The sequence below is a fragment of the Neopsephotus bourkii genome, unplaced genomic scaffold, assembly GCF_033783945.1.
Source record: "Neopsephotus bourkii isolate Nb327-2 ecotype Australia unplaced genomic scaffold, CSIRO-AGI_Nbou_v1 NB_168, whole genome shotgun sequence".
NCBI classification, from domain to species: Eukaryota; Metazoa; Chordata; class Aves; order Psittaciformes; family Psittacidae; genus Neopsephotus; species Neopsephotus bourkii.
Genome location: NW_026900684.1, coordinates 18,273,907 through 18,295,483, shown reverse-complemented (window position 1 = coordinate 18,295,483; position 21,577 = coordinate 18,273,907). Strand labels below are relative to the sequence as shown.

The 21,577-nt window shown below is 47.3% G+C and overlaps 1 protein-coding gene across 2 annotated transcripts in view; it reads left to right on the top strand.

Moving 5' to 3' along the window:
• MFHAS1 (multifunctional ROCO family signaling regulator 1) overlaps positions 1-20,720 on the top strand; it is a 33,166-nt gene extending 12,446 nt beyond the window's left edge. The window contains exons 2-4 of one of the 2 annotated variants that reach the window (XR_009728574.1): positions 16,887-17,013; positions 18,483-18,912; positions 20,373-20,720. Coding sequence is in view for 1 of the 2 variants with exons in the window: in XM_061374125.1 (XP_061230109.1) it covers positions 16,887-17,013; positions 18,483-18,486 (131 nt within the window). In the remaining variant the exon portion in view is untranslated. Of the gene's footprint in view, positions 1-16,886; positions 17,014-18,482; positions 18,914-20,372 lie in introns of those variants that run through there. The other variant, XM_061374125.1, reaches the window with a different exon arrangement.
• Positions 20,721-21,577: the final 857 nt, after the last annotated feature.

Below are 21,577 nucleotides of genomic sequence, written 5' to 3'. Positions count from 1 at the left end.
TTTGCATCTGTAACTTTCCACCCTCCCTCTGTATTTATACTGTGTATAATTCACCAGTCTGTACATGTGTTCTCCTCTACTACATTATGGGGAAAAATAGCATAATTGTCTGTCAGATTGCTAACATTTGCACTTTTTGGGATTACATCCTCAACAGACAGCAGGATGCAGCTGTATTTATACAGTGGGTGATGGGGAATGTTTCAAGGCATTTATGTCCAATTCATTTTGGTGGGTTTTTTTTCTCAAAAAGGGCTCAGCAGCTGGGGCCTTGTCTATGTGGAAGCAGAGGGAACTTGGGTGGCTACATAAATTAGGTGTCCCTGTTATAATTCCTCTATCTGTGAAGCAGGGAGTGCCTCACAGGAGGAGCGATGACCTTCCTTGGCAGGGTAATTTAGTCATGATGGGACCTGTAGGAGCTTTAGCAGAAGAGACAGCAAGAAGGCAGCTGAGCTGCTCAGCACATATCTGTCAAGAGATCTGTAGCATGGAAGGCGTCTTGCAAATTGCAGCCTCACCCAGGAGTCGCCCAAGGGTGCAGGGAATAGTAAATCCAGACAAACTGGTGTCAGACTGAGCAATGGCCACGTGGTGCCAAACTCTTATTCAGTGATAGGGAGCTGTTCCTGGGCCGAAATTGGTTCTGAAGAGCACTGTAGGTTGAAGATACAACTGCTGGCTTGGTCTCTACTGCTTTAATGCAGGCTCTGAGCCAGCCAACCTCTGTCCCACCATTATCCCTTTTGAGTGACTCCCATGTTGCACCACCGCATTGCTGACCAAGCAGTCAGAGCTAAGATGATCAGTGCTGGCTCAGAGCAGTCACTGAGTAGTTCTTTGGATGAGTTGGCTTTCCTGGGAAAGCCTCATCTGGATGGTATCTTCAGGAAGGCAATATGCCAGGTGGCCTTTTTTTCTACACTGCCAGGGCATCTCAGGCAGGGAGAGAAGCACAGATTGTGTCCTGTTGATAAGTCTGTGCTGCTGCAATGAGAGGAAGAGATGGGGGGTTTGTGTCTGTCCTGGTCTGCATCATGCTTCTTACCCTCTTGGTGTGTGTGGCTGTATTTTTGTACTAGGTTTGTGTGACAAAGTTTTGGTAGCAGAGAGATTATAGGGGTAGCTTGTTTGAAGCTTCCCCTGTGTCCAGCAGAGCCAGTGCCAGCCAGCTCCAAGATGGACCCACCACTGGAGAAGGCCGAGCCCATCAGGTGGTAGAGCCTCTGGGATAACAGATTTAAGAAGGGGCCGGGGGGGAAAACCCTCTGCAACAGCAGCTGCAGCCAGAGCAGGGGGATGCCAGAAGGAGGCTGTGACTTTGTGGGAAGCCTGTGCTGGAGCAGGCTTCTAGCAGGGCCTGTGTCCCCATGGAGAGAGGAGCCCACGCTGGAGCAGGTGTGCTGCAGGACTGGTGACCCATAGGGGACCCGTGCTGGAGCAGTCTTGTTACTGAAGGACTGCATCCTGTGGAAGGGACCCACGCTGGAGCAGTTCATGCTGAACTGTCTCCTGTGTAGGAGGCCCCACACTGGAGAACGGAAAGAGTGTGAGGAGTCCTTCCTGAGGAGGAAGGAGTGTCAGAGGCAATGTGTGATGAACCCCCGTTCCCTGTCCCCCTGAACTGTTGAGGATAGGAGGTAGAGAATGTGGGTATGAATTAAGTACAGGAAGAAGGGAGGGATGAAGGGAAGGTGTTTTATGATTTGCCTTTATTTCTCGTTACCCTTTTCTGATTTGATCAGTAATACAAACAAATCTGCCCAAGTCGAGTCTGTTTTGCCCCTGGTGGCAATTGGTGCATGACCTCTCTCTGTCCTTATTGTGACCATGAGCTTTTAGTGATAGATTTTCTCCCTCCTGTACAGTTGAGGAGGGGGAGTGATAGGAGTGGCTTTGGAGGGCACGTTGTGTCCAGCCAGGGTCAACCCAACACAATTTTACAGGCAGAGCTGCTGGATGGGGTTAAATTTGCTGAAGCAGAGGATGCTTGGTGGCAGGTTTCCAAACCAAGGAGTCTGCAGCAAGCACCAGGCCTACTTACACGCATTGTGTAACCAGATGAGTTTTTAGCTCCCTCTGCGTTTCTCTAATTCTTCCTTTTGCAGGCTCCTTCTTTGACCGAGAGAGATTTTCATGCTCTTATTTTAGATAACGATGCATGCACTGGATATGGAAAATTCTATTGTCCATATGACTTTCTCTGGTTTATCAAAGCAGCTAAATTTAGGAAATCTATCAAAAAAGAGCTTCCCCTTCCTGTGATCTGACAACATTTCTTGGTCACTGTTATTTTTACTGTGGAACAGCTTAAATCTATTTTGGTTGGGCACTAACTGCTGGCTGCTGTGCGAAACAAGAAAGTTGTTCCTGTGAAGAAAGGTGGCTGTGTTGCAGCTCTGAGGGCAGTCTCCTTCCTGCTGAGCTTGTGCCAGTGCTGGCAGTCCTACCTAGCTCTCCTGAGCCCTGAATGTTTAGCAGAGGATCTCTGGGCCTCCCCACCTTGCTCTTGAGCTCAGGCTCTGTTTAAAAGGGTAGCAATAAGCCCTTCATTCTGATAACAGTTAACCTTTTCAGCATCTTGGAGGTGCAGTGAGTGGTGGTGGTGATAGATTTTAACATCTCCCCCTCATGCTCCAGTTTCTGGGAGAATGGTGTAGGGGAGATGGTGTTTCCCTGGCACCAAAGTAGGGAGACAACTGCACGCAGTGGGAGTTTGAGTGCGGACCAGTCATGCCTCTGGTTTCAAAGGTCTCTCTAATATACCAATGGCCTTTCACTGTGCCCTGTTAAGGACCAGGACTGAGCCGTCTCAGGCTTGAAAATGCCCTGCTGGAATCATGCCCTGCTGGAATATCTTGAGCTCTTGGTGTCAGGAATATGACAAGCTTTCGTACCTTTTTATTAGTTTTGGTTTGGAGTTTTGGTGGGGGTTTTGGTTTGTGTTTGTTTGTTTTTTCATTATTGTTGTTGTTTTGGGCTTTTATATTTGCTCCGTTGTTAAAGCCGGCTCTGGAGCTTTGAGCTCATATTTTAATATAGCTGACTGTTCTGCTTCAGCTGCTATCTGACTTGTTCCCCATTACTGTTTTCACACTGAGATGGGAGTGAAGGCAGACAATGGGGACACTGGGAAGAGATGCTATTCCTCGCTGACTGCAATATCCAAGAGATCTGCAGAACAAGAATTTATTTCCTTGTTATCACTGTTTTTAAAGCTTCTGGTGGATAGTTGTGCAGAAACATTCAGTGGATGAAGGGGGAGGTGATGCAAGCCTGGCTCTGGAACTTTGGTCATCTCCAGGTAACTGTCACAGTGGTGGAGGGCTACATTGGGAATGAAGTGCCTGTGTGCTTTGTCCTCCCTAACAGGTCTGGTCAGATCTGTGTACCTGAAGCTGTAGTGTCAGGGGTTTTGGGCAGGGAGCCTTGCTCATGCTGGTGAAGAAGCCTGTGATCTAACATGAGTGACATTTTCATGACAGCTTTAGTGAGTGAGAAGTTTGTCATTTCTTAGAAGAGCACGCATGTACCCAGAGGGAGCCTTACGGGCTCTTACTGGATTCTGGCACGATCTTAATTGACGCTTGCATGGGCAAGTAATTCAGCTCAGCAAGTGGCTGTTGTGGTCAGCTTGGGAGCTTTGCTAGGATGAGAGGCTGAAATAAACGATTAGGAGTTGAGTCTTGCCTGTGTCTTTTCCCAAGCAATGTATTTGGCTTAGCCAAAGTAAAGGCTTTTTTTTGATGAAAGAAAACTTTGGGAACCTTCCTTTGGGAAGTACTTTTCTCTGTCTTTTGTAACAGAAAGCTACCACAAAGAATTAGAAGTTGTCTGTTATTTTTAACTTGTTCCTTGTCCTTCTGAGAAATAAATCACATCTTCTATGACAAAAGAGAGCCTAGCACATTATGTACGTGCACATTTTTGAGCGTCTGCAGCGAAGCTAAACAAGATCTTAAGAAAATGTTGCCAAACAAGGCAAGAGCATGCTCAAGTTAGTGATTCACACAAGGATCTGGTAATTAAAAGAAGAATAAGATGTAAAAAATAAAGCCCCAAACCACTGGGCTGAAGACAGTATGATGAGAAGAGATGCTTGATGGGCTGGTTTGAGCAGCACAGTAGGCTGGCTCTGAATCTGTGACTTATATTTCTGTCACAGCACTTTGCAGGTGCTAAAAACGTGTTTCCCATGAAAAGCTGTCAGCTGCAAGCTTGGCTGGGTGCTTTTGGCCATGAGAAGCTGAGCAGCACGGCTGTTGGCTTGCTGCATGGCTGCTCCTGCCCTTGAATGGCAGGGTGGATGCTGGCCTCTGTAGGGAGGCTGGGCAGCTTGAGAGCAGTTCTTGCCAGGCCTCTAGTTCATTGCCAATATGGCATTGCAAGTTGCCATGTTTTATGGCAGACCTATGGCTGGGTTTCAGGTCAGAGGCTTGTCACTATGTTTCCTCAAGTATTTAATGGCAGTATTCCCCTGAAAGAGGAAAGGATTCTGTGGTTGAAAGCCATAGAATCATAGAATGGTTTGGGTTGAAAAGGACCTTAAGATCATCTAGTTTCAACCCCCTGCCATGTTACAGAACAGCTTCCACTCTGCAGCTGCTGCCTCATATGAGTCCTGAACATGATTTTACTTCCCTGGGATAGGAAGCCTTGCAGGTGAGTGTTGGAACTGGGAGCAGCTCACAGAGTTGCAGCTCTGCTGGAGACAGCATTTTTGCTGCTTGCTCTGTGCTGCTTTATCCCGGTTGCGTAATGCAGCATGATGTGGATAATCCAGTCATCATTACAACAGGATTTAAAACTCCTTTTAATCGAAAGTCATTTTTAATAAAGCTTTCTCTTGCTTGGAGGACTGTTCTCTTGGCTTGTGTGTTCAAGAATAATGCAGGGAGCTGGGGGAGGTGGGAGGGAACCAGGTCATGGAGAAGGGATACAGGTGCCCTTAGCTCCCATGAGGCTGCTGGTGAAGTCCAGAGCTGTGGGACATGTTTCCGCTAGCACCAAGCATGCAAAATCCTTCTGTGTGTGAATAGAAGCAGCCAGCAGGTCTGTGCTTTCTCTCATTTCTTTTCTCTTTCACAGAGCAATCTTGTGATGTGGAGGGAAAGAAAGGCTGTTTCTAGTCCAGTCTGGTTCTTGCTCCCCTTTTAGACTCTATGTCCAAATTACTGGTTGTCCTGCAGGGCTTCCTGTATCTCAGAGCAAACTGGGATGCTGGGCAAAGCTCAGCAGAGGAGGGGATTCTCTTTGCTTCTCTTATAATGGCCTTTTGTGTGGGTTTGTGTGTAATTGACCTTATTTTCTTGGTTGTTGTTCTGCCATTTTTATTGTGGCAAGTGTACCCTTATAACATGATCTCTAAGTAGCTCTGAAATGTGACATCTTCTCCTGTCTGCCAGCGTGTTGCCCACATTTCTGACAGTAGCTGTCTCTTGAGCTGCCACGTCTGCTTCGCCTCCCCTCAGAGCAAACCTGCCTGGGGCTTGAACTCCAGTGCTGAATGGCATCCTCCTGGTTCCTGCTTTTCCAGTCCCAGTAGTCCTCACTCTTGGGGTATCTTGACCATATGGTTAAGATCTCTCCGAGTCTCTCTCTTCTTTGATCAGTTCAAGTAAATGGCCAGGAAATTTTAAGGTTATTTCTTCCCAAAGTGGATGCCTCTGAGGGCCTCAGTGTTGCGCATGTCCAGAGCATAGCCATCCAATTTGCGCTTAGGTGGGTTGGTGGTACATCTGAAGGAGAGGGGCCATCACTCTGTTGCAGTAACAATGGTGAGCAAGTGCCTGAGAATTATCCACCTGGTGGAAAACTTCCTGGAGAAAACCAGTGAGTATCACAGATTTTCATCACAAGTAGTTAGGGGGCCAGGAAAGAGCTCAGGTCTGTCCCAGAGCCTCATTCTTGGAAGGGGCAGGGGAGTAGAGGAGATGGTGGAGTGAAATGTTTTGGCAATGCTGCTGCCTCTCTGGGAGGCTGATGAGTTCTTTACAGCACTCAGGGCTTCTTCCTGTTTCAGTAGCAAACACGTCTACCATAGAAGTGATTTTTAAACAGCACAAGATGGATATTACAGTTTATTTTTGGGGACCAAGAACCCCAGACCAGATGGCATTTAATAGGCAATGAACTCTTCAGAAGTAGCAAAGCTATTGTTTCTGAACTTGTATGACTTATTGTTGGAAAGTGTTCCAATGGCAGAATAAAAAGTGGTAAGAATTGGTTTCAGCAGAGGTAGTAAAAGTATAATATTAATTCCATAAATAAGCCCTTCCCCTCGGGGAAAAGGTGTCTATAAGCAAAAGCTAGTTTATTGACTTGATTTACAGCTGTTAGTTGTCACCTGTTGGGATATTAGGGAATGAGAGGGTTCAGAGAAGAATGCTTAAATGATTGGAAATGCTGAGGAATCATTAATAGGAAAAGAAAAAAAAATATCTAAAATATCTCATCCCCTCTGGAAAATGGATACAAGTAAAACCTCTTAATAGCAAAAGAACAGGCAGAGCTTTGTTCTTGACCCTTGAGCAGTACAGAGCCAGCAACTGACTCCAACTTCAAAGACAGCAATTTTAGTAATAACAAAAATACTTTAAACCAAGCAAAGGAAGAAGATTTGAAGCAAGTGTCTGTTGGCATAAGGAACTTCAGGCTCAAAGCTCTGTAGCATGTGCACCACACTGCCATGTGCACCAGCAGTGCTTTCATAGAAGAAGGCAGACTTACCCATGAAACCAAGAGGAGAGCTGGCTACTAGTCTCAGTGCTCTGCTTCTCTGATTTCAGACACGTAGATTTGCATGAAGCTGTCTGTATCACGCTCTGTCTCACAAGGAGGAAATGCTTGACCTCAGGATGTACTCATGAAACTTCCATGTAAAGGGAGAAAATAGATGCAAGAAGCAAGTTAGATCTGATGACCTTGTAATTATGGAAACTTCTGTGGTCCTGCAGGTTCCTACTTGGCTAAAGCCTGTGGTCAGTGTGTATATGGTGTTAGTTATTAACTAGCAGGAAGGGAGTAGCAGAAGCACCAAGGCGGCATTTAGCTCCAATTAAGCACAAGCCTAGAATAAATTCTGTGATCTATATGCATAGATCAAATTCCACAGTAAAGTGGTTTCAATATAAAATGTTAATAGTTCAAAACAGGGATGAGTTCAAGTTGGTTCAATTATTAAACACTGGGCTTTGTGCCTTAGACCAGTTGATGATGAAGGGAAGGGGGAATGTGTTTCTTTGGCGAAGTGGGCTCTGCTTGTCCTGCTAAACAGTGAGGGTTTTGGAGTGCCCAAAATAGCTTTACAGAGAAGTATTGCACGTGCATCTCACCTTGAATGATCTGAAAGAGAATACTTACCACACAGGTTTGAAAATGCAGCTCCCTCCAATTCAGTTTGCAGAACACCCTGAAGCTTTGGAATGGCCTTAAGGCAACAGCAGCTCATGGAGCCAAGTTAATTTTACCCAGGAAGGAGTTTATTTAAGCTCAGGGAAAATTGTTGGGCAGCACATGTTCATGCATGTCTTTTTTTGTGTATTTTGGTTTGTTCTTCTTGGCTGGTGATAGGTAAAGTTAAAGAGGAAAAATAAAGGGGGTGGTTGTGGCAGAATGTAAACAGCTATTACAAGGGAAACTGCAGGTCTTTAGGTCCCCAGATGGACTTTGCTGAACCTCCAGAAAAGGGGCTTCATGCCCAGGATCTTACCTTCAGCCATGGCATGCATAGACATTTTGTGGGGAAGAAGCAAGCCAACTGGGAAAAAAACTTGCCCCAAGTGTTCTCCCAGCCCTTGTCTATCTTCAGCACAGGGATTTGTCTCTTTAGTAATTCTTAAAGACACTTTCCCAGTTCCTGGTCCAGTCTCTTCGTGAGCCCTTGTGAGCTTCTTGAACCTACAGCCTGGTGCAGCGAGGAGTTCTGCAGCTTGTGTCAGGTGCTGGACCACTTCCTTTGGTTTTCATCAAGTGCACCTTGCAGTACCTGCATTGAGGCTCCTAGTTCTTGTGTTGGAGCAGGCAGAAAATGACCAGGCAGTTCTGGGTACAAGACCACAGCCAAATTATTGTGAGGAAAAATGTCTTGCAAGCTTGCCTAATTCTCTAAATTTAGCAAAGGGGCAGGCTGAGGCTTGGCCCTGCCTCATCAGTTTCATAAGGCTAGAAGTCCATGGGACTGACTTTTGTAAGTCCCCCTCCAGGGATTGGCTTTTCAGGTGGCTACCTGTTAACATGCTGTGACCCAAACCCAGAGAGACAGAGCTAGCAGGATGCTGATCAGTCCTAGTAGCTCCCTGCAGACTTTGATGAACCCAGCCTCGTAACTTTGTCTATTATATAGTAATGGCTTTGAGAATGCTTTTAAAATCTTTATTTTCTCCCTTTAGTGGGACCTGCAGCATGTTAATGATTTGGATGAGAGAAACACAGCATCTCATCTGTGATGGAGGTGTAATAGCTTTGGAAATACTGTTTGGAAAGGTGGGCTCTCAGCTGGTGGGGATTGTTTGGACAGGCTGCAGCTGGTAGTGTTTAGTGTCTAGGTGATGCTTTGCATGCACACCTACCTTGCTGTTACTGAGTGAGGACAGGTTGGGGCTGGCTGCAGCTTTCTCTCCAGCTGATGGCTTGCCTTGGCAGAATGAGAAAGTAGTTATGGCAGATATGGCTGAAGGGGTAGAATTAAAAATAACCGAAAGGTAGATTCTGGGCTTGGTTACTCAGTTTCTATTCTGGGATGAGGATAATTCACACTGAGCTCATTACACCATGACTCTCCCTTAAAATGCCCTGACAGTCAATTTTGTTCCATCTCATAAGGTCCTAAAATGTTAATGAGGCAAATCAATTTTTCATGGCTTTGTATTGCAGTCATCTGAAAGTGCTGTATTGCAACCTGCCAGTTCAAGGAGCTTTTTAGATATTATAAGGGCAGCAAAATATTCAGCAATTTGGAGGATGCTTTGTTTTCTATTTCAACTTTTGCTCAGTCCCCTCTCTCATTTTACTGAGCCTTTATGCTGTGCTGTTTACTTGTCTCCTTATGTTACTTCCTTTTTCCAGTGTCTGCTCTGGTCGCTCATGGGTGGAGGTGGCTTGCACCTTCCCCATTGCACAGGGAGAAGGATAGAGTGCCCAACAGAACAGGTAGAGAAGAAGCTGGACAAGGGGGGCTACTCATGCTGAAATACTATTTGAGATAGAATGAGTTTGATGGGACAGAGTGGAGAAATGGCATCATGTTCGCTACCCCTTCATCTTTTCGGAGTGGGCAGTGGTGTCAAAAGTCACAGCCTTCTCTCCTCGTGGCAAGTCTCTTACTGAGGTGTCAGTATAACCTGTCATGGATGCTCTCTGTGCTCAGTAATTCATAAATTGCAGAAAGAGGAGAGAGATGTCGCATGTGTTATGTAGCCACACTGATGCTAGATCAGTTACCCATACTGGTTCAGGAATAAGATAGCTGTCAACCATCCTTTATTTCTCCAAGCTGTTTATTTCATACTGTCAGAAGAAGAAAGAAAAGCTCAAGCCTTCATGACTGCTCCTGGAGTTATTTTGAGGCAGTCTTGATGATTTCCTACTGCTCTCCTAATTCTGGTTTGTGACTATGGAGATAGGAAGTACCAAATTACGGGGTTTGGGGAATGTGTGGGTTTTTTTGTTTTGCTCTTAATTGCATTCCAGTTCTAACTACAATTAACTTCTGTGTGCCTGAGAAAAAGATAATTAACAAATGTTTTGGGATAAAGGTTTTCCAAGTCGGAAATTAGCCTGGTGGCTCCATGAGTAGGAGGTAAAGTGCACAGTGATCTCTGCTGTGAGGAAAGCTGTCTGGGCTTGAGCTCAGCAGAGCACAGCCGCTGCAGAGGGTCTGAGGTTCCTGGCCTGGGGAACTCGCTCTACTTGAAGCTTGACCTAGACCTGTCAGCTCCAAGCTGAAATGCACTCCTGCCAGTTTCCAGAGATCCACCGTGGAGGTTGTTTCATGTTGCTGTCAGCTGGCATGAATTAAGGCCCTTGGGAAAATATTTTCCAGTGCAGCCAGCTAGAGAAAATAATCAAGGTGAGCCATATACATGTCCACAGCCAGAGCTGTGAGATGAGGTGCTGGCTGGAGAGGCAGCCGGTGCTGTGCATGTTGTTTAACCCCAACCAGCAATTAGGCACCGCACAGCCACTCACTTGCTCCCCCCCTTGACTCTGAGTAAGCACTGCTCAGCAGTAACTAAAACATCTCTCTACTATCAACACTCTTTTCAGCACAAATCCAGCACTGTTGGGTTTTTTTCTACAGTGGTCGCTCTCACTGGGGCACTTTGACAGGCTGGGATTTTTGCCGTTAATTTGCTAGTTTTAAGCTTCAACCACGACTGCAGTGTGAGGCTCATGAAACTTTTATTCATAAGGTGGATTTCACCCTGTTCTGCTCCCTTTTGTGATGTCTCTGCATTCTGATTCCTTATTTTTGTTGTGACTGCAGGCAGAATAGCCTCCAGTGGGAAGAAAATTAAGGCCTAACTTGCAGGTCTCTATCCAACCGTCTGTCTCAAGTAGGCCAGGCAGATAAGGTCACTAAGGACTCCAGAAGTAAATCAAGCAGAGTGCAGAGTTCTGACTTTCAGGGGAATATGTTTGTGCGTGACATCCAGGCAGTGCTGCAAGGGGCATATTAAATATTCATACTAATACAGAGCAGTGTTTTCTGTGTGCAGTGCTTGGGTATAAGCTTGTGCATCATGCACAGCAACGTTTGCAGGAAGCCACTCTGCTTGGATGAAATGAATTGTGAAGACAAGATTTAAGTGGCATGGCATAGAAGCAGGCTTGGTGTGGGACACCATCATCCTGCCAAGACTTCTGGCAGATTTCTTGTCTACTGTAGAGCTGGCTGCAAAGTCCCAGTGTATGAGGACGTTGCCTGTGTTTACAGCAGAGGGGGAAATGTGTGCACGTGGCTATTCAGCTCACCCTGCCTCTGTGACATGTTTGATCTAACTGTGTAAGTGCTCCAGCTATTGAACCTCCAAGCAGCTAACAGCAGGCAGAGGAGCTGTAGCTTCTTCAACCCTAATCTCTCTTTATGCAAAGCAGAGGGGTGTCCTGGGGCTCTCTTGTGAGCCCTGCTTTCTGACTGCTGTTGAAAACCGAGCATGGGACACATGCCTTTGGTATGCAGGCAGTGTCGAAGTGTTTTTGTTCTCTACTTCCCTGAAGGCATGACTGCTGAGTTGCTGTGCTGAGAGATGTCACAAGCAAGGATTAGTCAGAGGAAGCTTGACAGAGAAGCAGTTGAGGCTGAGATGTAAAGTCTGTCTCCTGCCAGCCCCACTTGCAGTGGTTGGTATCTGAAGGCCCTCAACAAGGAGGAAGAGTGAGTAGAGACTAGAGTAGGAGCAGATGAGCAGTGGGGCTGCAAAAACAGTGGGTACATGGTTGTAGCAGCTCTGGGGCATGTGATGGGGTGGGTGGGTCAGTACTGAGGCAGGGAAGGATGTAGGAAGAGCTTGGGTTTGGCTGCCCCCAAGCAGACTGAGGAGGGAGAAGCAGCACCACGGAGACAGTGTCAGGGTCCTGTTCATCCACTGCTTGCTGCTGGTCCCAGGGGAGCCCATATCCTGACACGTGACAGCATGAAAATGACATAAATGAAAATGAGAAGCACCATCAGGCTGATACTGTGTAAATGTGTTCTCCTGGAGCTCTGTGAAGAGAGGAGATGGCATGGTAGGGCCGGGCCAGACCAGACCAGAATCTCTCACCCCTGTGCTACACACTGTTGACACATGAACAGGGGACCTAGTGCAGCTTAGCAAAGCCGTAGCAGTGGGAACTGTGTGAAGGAGGCAAATGGTCCGGGTGGGATTTTCATCTTTGTGTGCAAAACCCTTCTCTCTTTTAGTCAGCCAAGTAGGCTTACAGCTGGCCTTGTCTGGCTGCCAGCACAGAGTAACTGAACACTCCTGCAAGTACTCACTTTTCTTGCTGTCAGCCTCCTTCCTAACTCTCTGATTTGTCATGGGTATATGGCATTTCACGGGTATTCCCTAAAGGCCAGTGAAGTGTGCTTTGCAGCACGCATGGGTCTGATCGCTGGCATGAGCTCTGAGGGAGGCATCCCTCTCCAAATCACAGTAAATCACAGACAGAAGGAGTAATGTCCCTAACTGTGTTTGAGCAGAAATTGAGCAGAAATTGTACACTGATGCTTTTCTGTATTCCTGGGCCTATATGGCAGCACAAGTGTCTTCCTTGTGCACCAAATGCCAATACGTGGCTGAGCTCCGTTTGGCACATGCAGTTATCCTTGCGGGCCTTGGCCTGGTCTGGGAACGCAACACAAGAGGCTCAAAGTAGGCCATGCCTGTATCTGTTCTGGAATAAAACAGTGGCAGCAAAGAACATCTTGCTGACATAGAAATACCTGCTTTGGGTGAGCTGGCTAATGCTGAGAGGACACAGGTCCTTCACCTAGAGCTTTGGGCATGCCTGAAGGTTTGTTCCTACCTTTGCCAGTGACCACTGACATGTAGCAGTTTCTCTTGCATGGTGTGGACACTATGACTTGCTCAGTCCGTCTGCCTGGGGGAGTTTACAAACCAGGTAATGCTGCAGCCCAGCCATGGTAGTTTCATTACAGGGTCTTGGTCTCAGCCTTAGCTTTCTGTACAGCACATTTTACACAGTTCTAGAGACCTGTTTCTGTGTGAAAACACCAGGAGGGTGGCCACTGGACAGATGAAAGGTCCTCTGCACCATTTGTGCCATTGTAAATGTGGAGGCAGCAAAGGAGCATCTTCTAAAGCATATGCTGTCTGTTGGCAGGTGCTTTTAACCAGGCTTGGTGTATGCCTCTCCGCTATCATTGGAACAGGGACTTAGATGCATCTAAAAATCAAACCTTAGTAAGAACCCAGCATTAAAGTGCCTTTGCAAGTAGGGCTCAGGCTCCTATATCAGCTGAATAGCCTTAGTGGTGGAGATTTGTTTCCTGGAAGATGGGATTGTTCAAAGGCTCAGCTGTGTTAGTCTTTAAAGAACTAGCATTAAAAGGCCACGTCAAGACTAGGATAAGCTTCATGGTTTGTATGTGCTATTGCAGGGCAACCTTTCAGAGGGGGCAGGCAGAACTGAGGTTTCCAGTAAAATTTGTGACATGCTCGTGAAGGAACGTGCAATCAAAATACAGCCTGGCTAGTCTGTACATGGGGCAGAACAAGTGCTGCAGACATGGGCTGCTCCAGCTATGTTTAAACTTAACAGTTAAACCAGGCAGACACCACCGCATGCCAAGCACTTGGTTTTTCTTTTGTGTCAGTGAAATGCTTTGTTTGATCTCCTTTTTCCTGCCCTGCCACAGCCCTCAAGACTTATGTTTTTAATCTTCTGTGGTTTGAATAATAGAAATGTGAGGGTTTTGGAACCTTCAAGAGACTCTGGGCTCCGAGAGTTGCATCCAGGCAGTGTCTGAATGTTAGTTTGCTACACTTCTGAAGATTGCATATTGCAATGGAATTTGCACTGGCTTTTATTTAGCAGTGATGTGAAGTATGATTTAGATATGCCTGGTTTAGTACTGTGATGAGTTTGTGCAGCAAAGACGAGCAATTTGTAAAGAGAAGGGGATGAGAATGCTATGGGGGAAAGCAGTGGGACATCCCTTAGCTGGGAGAAGGAGGAATAGGAAGGATGTACAGGTCAACTTCTTCCCACTTGGAGCATGATGTGTCTCATGGAATAACTGCAGGAAAAGTCTTCCTTCTGGGGAGCAGTGTATATGTCAGCTGCTCTGGAAACGGGAGTGGGGACAGAGGGAGGTGAATTTTATCCCGGGGCAACCTAGAGGGGACAGTAATGCCATGACATGAAGCTGAAGTAGGGTTGACTGAAGAGGAGTGGGAAGGGGTTTGCCTGCAAATCAGGCATCTATTTAAGCCTGCAGCAATCTCCTCTGCTTGAGAAATCTCCATCTAAGGATTCCTGAAGTGGGATGGTGGAAATGGGAATGAAAGCTCAAGCAGAGAGACCAGTCTACTGTGCTCCTCCTGTTTGAGATCTAATGGATATTAGCCTTGTCTTTAAAGCACATAATGCTGCACTGATTTTATGACTCATCTTCTACAGCGGGTGTTTTCAGTACTATTAGCAATACTGCAGTTTGGAAGTTAACCCGGGGTTGGAAACCTGGGAATCACTAGGCCACGGAGCCCTGTGGCATACGTGCTTGCTGGTGTGCAGTGCTGCTTTCAGTGTGTGACAGCTCACGTAATTGAGGACGCTGCCTTGCAAATGTAACTTTGAATTGCAAATACCGTCACGATTCTCTGTTTTGGGGGACGTGTCTGCGTGGCTTTAAAGCTGCTCTGCTGCTTTAGGGTTTGAGTGTGGGTGTAAGATGAGGGTAGATATTCAAACCAAATATGAATTCAGATGCAGACCATGAGGGCAGACAGGAACTACTGGCCCGCGAGGTGGGGTATCTCTCAGAGGAACTGTGTGTGTTCCTTGCCAAGCCCTCCCCTCTGCTTTCATGATACCAAGTGATGTGTTCTTGCTTTGGAGAAACCGCAGGGATTTAGATCTGCTTTTTCACAAAAATGGGAAGAGAAACAGTGAGGAGGAGAGGAGGGAAGCAGCATTTGGGAGGCTTCAGGAATGGTGAAGCTGATTGTTGTGCTATCGGTGCACAGGCTGGGCAGTACTCCAAAGTGTGATTCCTTTACTTGTTTTCCTGGGGTGCATGGCAATGACAGCTGGACACAGGAAGATGTTTTCTGATGTTTGTTTAACATCAGGGGAATTTATTGCAAGTACATTTTGAACTATGGAAGTCTAAGGACCATCTGTCTTGACTGTTTTAGTGGAAGTGGGGATAGTTCACAGTCACTGCTTGGTGGATGGGTACAGAGTTTTTGTGTCAACCAGTGACTGTAGCCTGCTAACAGCTGGCCTGCCTTTGTAGAGGAAGTCACTGATCTAGCTGGCACAAGCCAGTTGTGGCCTGGTGCCTCTGCCTCAGGTAGGTCTATTTGGCATCAATATGGGCACACTTAGAAAAACTGGGCCCTTGCTGGACATGGATGATGCCATCCCATATTTGCCTTTGAGAGCAGACCCTGCCTGCCAGACTGATATCAAGAGATGGTGCTATTGGGTGTCTCTGCCGTGGCTGGGCTACGCTACTCTGAAGACATGGTATGCTGATGGCTGAGGAATCTGCCTGGTGGAGCCAGGAGGAAACTTGAGTTGCTCTGAGCAAGCTGTTGGGGAAGTGTTCCTTGGAGCTGGGCACATCTCTGCACCTGGCTATCCCCTGTCACTGTGCTGAGTTACATCTTGGCTGGGACTACATGCTGCAAGGGTGCCAGCATTGGGGATCTGTGTCCTGGGTTCAGCTGTAACATTTATTTATCTCCTTCCAATAACTAAAGTATAATATAAAACTACTAATAATAATAATAAGGGGAAAGTTAAAGGGGAGAGAATACAATTGCTCACCACCCGCTGACCAATACCCCGCCCAACCCAAGCAATGATCTAGGCCTTCCGGGTAACTCCCCCCAGTTTATATACTGGCCATGACGTACTGTGGTATGGAATACCCCTTTGGTCAGTTTGGGTCAGGTGTCCTGTCTCTGCTTCCTCCTGGCTTCCCGTGCCCCTCTTCACAGACAGAGAATGAGAGACTGAAAAGTCCTCAATGAGGGTAAGTGCTACTGAGCAACAACTAAAACACCGGTGTGTTATCAGCATTATTTTCAGACTAAAGCCAAAACACAGTACTGCACCAGCTACGAGGAAGGAGAAAAATAACTGTTACAGCTGAAACGAGGACACCTTGCCAATTTGGCACTTGAACAGCTGAGCTAAGACATGCATTTAGCAGGGGGATACCATGCGGTGCGAGAGCCCCCCGCTGCTACTGACTCAATACAGATATGGTAGTGCCTCCATTAGGGAATAGCTGATGGCTGGGATCTGGGATCTGTGTGCTCAGTGGAGTATAGGGTGGCCCAGAGCCCTGACAGGACACAGCAGCAGTCCCGTGGCACCCAAGGAGAGGGATATTAGGGGATCCTCTTGGGTATTTTTACCTGCTTCTAAATATTGTTCTGGTAGCGAAGAGAGGCACCCTGTACGGGAGCAATGGCTGGGCAGCTGCAGTGGCCCGGGTTGCTCAGGGACAGAATAGGTTCAGAAAAGGTCAAGCATGCTTGTCTGTGGCTAGTTTGAGGTCCCTCCTAGAGTTTCTTAGAGGAGAAATGCGTTACTGATGCAAAAAATCATTCTGAGCAGTGCTTTCAAGCTATTTTCTTTCTGGTCCATGTCAAAGAAGGCGGTCTTGACAGGGTCCTTGTAGCATCGTTCTGCTTGAACTGGAAGACAGCTGCTTTTTGGGTAGCTTTGTGGGTGTGGGTAGCTGTAGCATACAGATGTTCATAATAAGGCTCCTGATTTGCTGCTGATGCTGCAGTTCAGCTTCTTCCCTTTCAAGGAGATGGGATCCAGAAGATTGCATTCAGTCTGTGCCAAAGCTTAATTAAAGCACCTACTCCTAAAATTTCTGCTCATGGATGATATGAATCCCTAAGGAGCTCTTAAGTCTGTGTGGGGTGATTCAAAGCAGAGACAGGAACGATGGCAGGTGTTACCTCCGTGTGGAGCAGCATGTCTCCAAGCTGTAGTCAGCAGGACATTCACCATGGTTACGTGGATGAGACCTGCTTGGGTTGAAGGACCGGTAAGCCTTCTTACAGTGCTCACTTGTATTGGTCATGGATGTTCACCTAGTGATGCAGAGGGGAAGGGCATGGTAAAGGCAAAAATTGCAAAAACTGCCTTGCTGATGCTTAAATATTTTCCTTGTTTTCCCCTGTTCCCAGGAGAACTGCTGAGTCAGCCGAGACCAGAGGGACTGACGGAGATCATCTGTCCCAAGAACGGCAGCGAGCGAGTTAATGTTGCCTTGGTTTACCCCCCCACTCCTACTGTGATCAGCCCTTGTTCCAAGTGAGACCTGAAAGCAGACCCCCATTTCCCTCTCAGTAGACATCAGAAAGCCTACATAACACATGCCCTCACTAAGCACTTTTCCTGGAAAGGAGCAGCCCCGCAGCTTGGGGGGCTGCTGTAGATATAGACAGCCCGCTCAAAGGATAAGAGGTACAGTGAAATGGGTTAAAGTGTTCCCTCAGCTGTGTTGTTGCTTGATGCAAGACACATATAGTGGTCAGGCAGACCCAGAGATAATACAGTCATGGGCAGGTTTAGGTCAGGAACTCAGGAGGTCTCTGTGCTCACCCTGCTCCAAGCAGGGCCACCCTCACAGCTGGGTCAGGTTGCCTGGGACCTTGTTATAGGTGAGGGCTGATGACTGCCAAGGATGGAGGTACCAGCTCATCTCTGGACTACAGAATTACACTGTGCTGCTGTGATTGAGCATTTTTCCTTCTGTCCCATCTGAGACTCCTTTATTACATCTTGGCTTTTATTGTCACAAAGATGCACTGGTGGTTTGTGGTCAACATGTTCTCCACTGCATCCAAAGCCAGCTGGATCCCAGGCTGTGGTGGTGCATGGGCTTGCCCTGTTCCAGGTATAGGGCTATGCACTTATCCTGGTTGAATTTCACAGCACTTGTTGGCCCAGTCCTCCAACTTGGTGAGGTCTCTCTGGACAGAAGCTCTGCCTCCTCTATTAATAGTCTGCATGTGCTTCACTCCACAAAGTAGGGATGTGCTGGGAAAACAGCTGTGTTGTGGTGGGAACAAATATGGAACAACATTGACAAAACCAGACAGTGCCTTGGCTTCTTGATGCCCAGGTTTTCTTGCAGAACAGAAGTGCAGCCGTGATCTGTTCCTCTCAGAGTGCCACAAGGGAATTTGGCAGGGAGCTTAGAGAAGCAAGCCAAGTGTCTTGCTGGTGGCTGTTACTATGCTGCATGTACATGCCTATTACTTTCCCTTCAGTGTCTGAAAGTAGTTTGGATGCTGGTCTCTGTTCAGTATCTTTTCACCCCAAAATACGCTCATCCTGCTGGAGAATAGCTTCAGTGATGCTGGGCTGTTGAGCTGTGTGTGAAGGGGAAGTGACCACCTGGGCAGGAAGCAAGTTAGCTGCCCTGATACTGAGCCACAAGTTGCTGTAGTCTATTCATTTGCTCCTCCTATGTGTGTACTTGTTCCAGCACATTTCTAACCCAAGGCTGCAATTTGTGTTCTACTGTGCTGTCAGGCTTTGCCTGTGCAATTGTCCTCTTGTTCTCCAGCCTACCTTCCACAGTGTCTAACAACTGTGTCCCAGTTTTGCAGTCACTGCTGGCAGGAAACTTGTGTTCTCAGAAAGGCCTGTGTTACTTGTAAAGATCTTGCCCTCCCTATTTAGAAGCCTAGAGAAAATTGTGTGTCTTAGATTATTTATCACATGCACTATGAACCTTGTTGCTCGTGCTACATTACGTTTTCTTTATCTTCCAGATAAATCGTCAGTGCTGGTGCCAAAGGTTTTCCACCAGGCAGAACATGGCTGATGCTCTGCAGTGCTCCCATCTCTCCAGTTGTGGAGTTGCATGCTGACTGGGATCGATGGGACTTTGGACTCTGAAATGCTGTGGGGCAGGGGCAGCTCTCAGGTGGGGCCTCATGGCTGGAGTGGACGCAGTCACCTGGAGGCTTGGGATGACAACGAGGCATGAAGCAAAATGATTGCTGCAGATGGCAGGGCCACTGGCCAGATGGAAAGCACTGGGGATAGGATTCTGTGGACCCATTGATCACATGTTGAAAACCCATTTGGATCTCATGATGAATGTAAAAATGTTCTTGGTACCATTTAATTCAGACCTACTTGGAGGAGAGTCTCTTGAAGTGAGCTGTAGCAGGATTCCCTGGATTTATTCCTGGACAAGTGAGTTTTGTGGCAGTTGGACAAGGTTTTGTCAGGGAGGGGTGTGATGCTGTGAAGCCTTTAAAGTTGCTGCACTGCAAAAGAGTTGGCTGTGTCCCACACACAGGCTTGGGAAGTAGCTGGCAAAGCAGGAGGAAAAGCAGGAGAAGCCTTGTGTGTTCACATACGCTATGCCACGAGGTGGTAAGAATGTGTTGTAATCACACAGGGACGCAAGAAGGGCAGTCACTGTGTGCCTGCCACCTGTCATTTCTTCCTTATCGATAGCCATCAAAGGCTCATGGTCTGCCATGTCTGGATGCTCTAGATTTGTCATTGTGGCACCTTCTACATGTAGCAGCCACTAGACCACTAGAAGTCTAGGTCTGGGTCCTAGTAGAGCTACCCAGGCATCTTTGTGTGGAGATCTGGTGGAGCAGCATGTGGCTGGATTGTACAGACTGGCCCTGATCCCCTTAGGCTGACCCTGGCAGCCATGCTTCCTGAGTGGCTATTCTTTCCTGGGCCAGATGTGGGAAGGGTTGGGAAAGTGCAGGTTGAGCACTGGTACCACAGCACTGGTTTCTCTCCGGACTATGTGATTTTGAGGGCTTCTAAGATGTTGCTGTCAGTTTGTGTCCTATAGCTGAGCCCTGATAGCTGGGCTGTGTGAGTCCTGCTCCATGCAAATACCTGGTTTAGTGTAAATCAAATAGGAGGCAGGCATTTCCAGAGCCAGAATCCCTTCAGCAGATGCTGGTGAAGGTCTGAGAGATGAGGGACTTAAACTCTTGTCCTGTGGTGGGAGACCTGGGATGAGTGATACTGGTAGAAGGCAGTTCCCACCTGGATGCAGGCTGGCCAGGCCAGTGCCAGACAATGACATGCATCCTGCCAGTAGCTGCTGCTGTTGCAGAGGTGACATTCCCCTGACTTCTGGTCCTTCACGTACCAGTCTTGTGTGCAGGGCTGCAAATAACCCTGTTAGCAGAACTTAACACTGGGAAATGCAAGGCAGAATTCATGCTACCAGGATATTGTGGAAACCAAACCATTGTTGGGGGAAACTGCCAAGTAAAAGTTATCAGCTCCATCAGTTCATGTCTTTTTCCAGGTATCATTCCAGCTGGGAGAAGAGCTTGGGCTCAGACTTCATTTGTTGACCTGCCAGCTCTGGCAATAGGCATTTAAACCTTTCTTATGTCAGTGAGAAGCAGTGATTGATTGTGCTTCTGTATCACTGTAGATAAATTAGAGACTAGAAATTTCCAGTGGCACCTGGAGGGGATGAAAGTGGGGTGAGATCTCTGAATGGTGTCAGGAATAGTGCTAGGAAACTCCTTGAGTCTTGCTGCCTATGAGTCATAAAGGGCCCTGGTATAGTCAGAACTTCTGTTAGAGCATTCCCTGCTGTCACCTCCTGTGCTGGGTGGCCTTCTTCTCTTTGCTGCTACTCACCTCTCTCTTTCCATTCTCCATAGGAAGAAACTAGCGATCTGTTGCTGTGACGTTGCGTGGAAGCCACGTTGTAAAGAAACCACAAACTGGAATCCTTTTCCAGCCGGAGGCCTGTTTCCCAGTGCGCCCATCTGGTCTGGGATGCGTGAGCATTGAAGGAATGAGAGGACAGAGCAGATGTCTTGCAGCCTGCTCCTTGGGACCACAGCCCTCCTGCCAGGGCATGCCACCTCAGCGGGAGCACGGCAGTACCTGGCCTGTGCAGGCACTCAGTTGGCACTGAAGCTGTAATGCCGGGAGCATGGCAAATCAACGTAGCTGGGTCTATCTAATATAAAATGGTGATCACTCATCCGCCCACTGTTTGGTAACTGGTGTAACTGTGTTTTCATCTGTGTTTTTTTAATATGCAAAAGCCATTTAATTTTCTATGCAGTTAAAAAATGTCTCCCCTTTGCAACTGCCAGGTGGGAGATCTGTGCAGGAGAACCAAGCCAAGTGGCTGAGAGTCCTTTTGATTTTACTGTCGCTCTCTTTTAAGGATGCATCCTGGAATCCTCTGCACACAGTGTCCCCTTGCTGAGCCCCTGCTTCTTAGACCCCACTTAACATCCCTGAGACCCAAGGATGAGGACCCCAATTTTTTAAAGGGTGTCATTTTTTGGGAGTCAAGCCACAAGGAAAAAGGGCTTGAAGGCAGTGCCCTAAAAGCAGAGAGACCCGAGTTCAGAGCTTGTATTATATACCTGTTCTTGTCCCTGCTCAGAGAGTTCCTGTAACTGAAACAGCTAAGGCCTCTGCAGAGCACCCTGCAGCCTTTACTGACAATGTGTTATGAATAGGGCAGAAAGGACTGGGGCATCAGTTGTCTCTCTGTGGAGCTGACAGTGAATTTAACCCCTTTGGAATAGAAGAATCTCCTGGTACTAGGTGCCTACATCACTTGAGAGGATTGTGCTGGGTTTGCCTGTTGGTGTGCAGACCCTTTGTTTGCTGACCAGTTGATTTCGTACTGAAACTGGTACAGACAGATTTGGAAGTAGAGCTGGCAAGTTGCTTTGCACTGCAGGCCTTTTAGCAGCTGGATAATGTCCTGGAGTACCTTGTGTTATGCTCTGAAGCAAAACCTGCATCCGTCCAAGTGAAACTCCCAGGATAACAACTTTGCCGTCTGCTGGGTCTGTGTAATGTGAGAAATTGCATGGCCCTAAGCAGCACAAAAACTTGT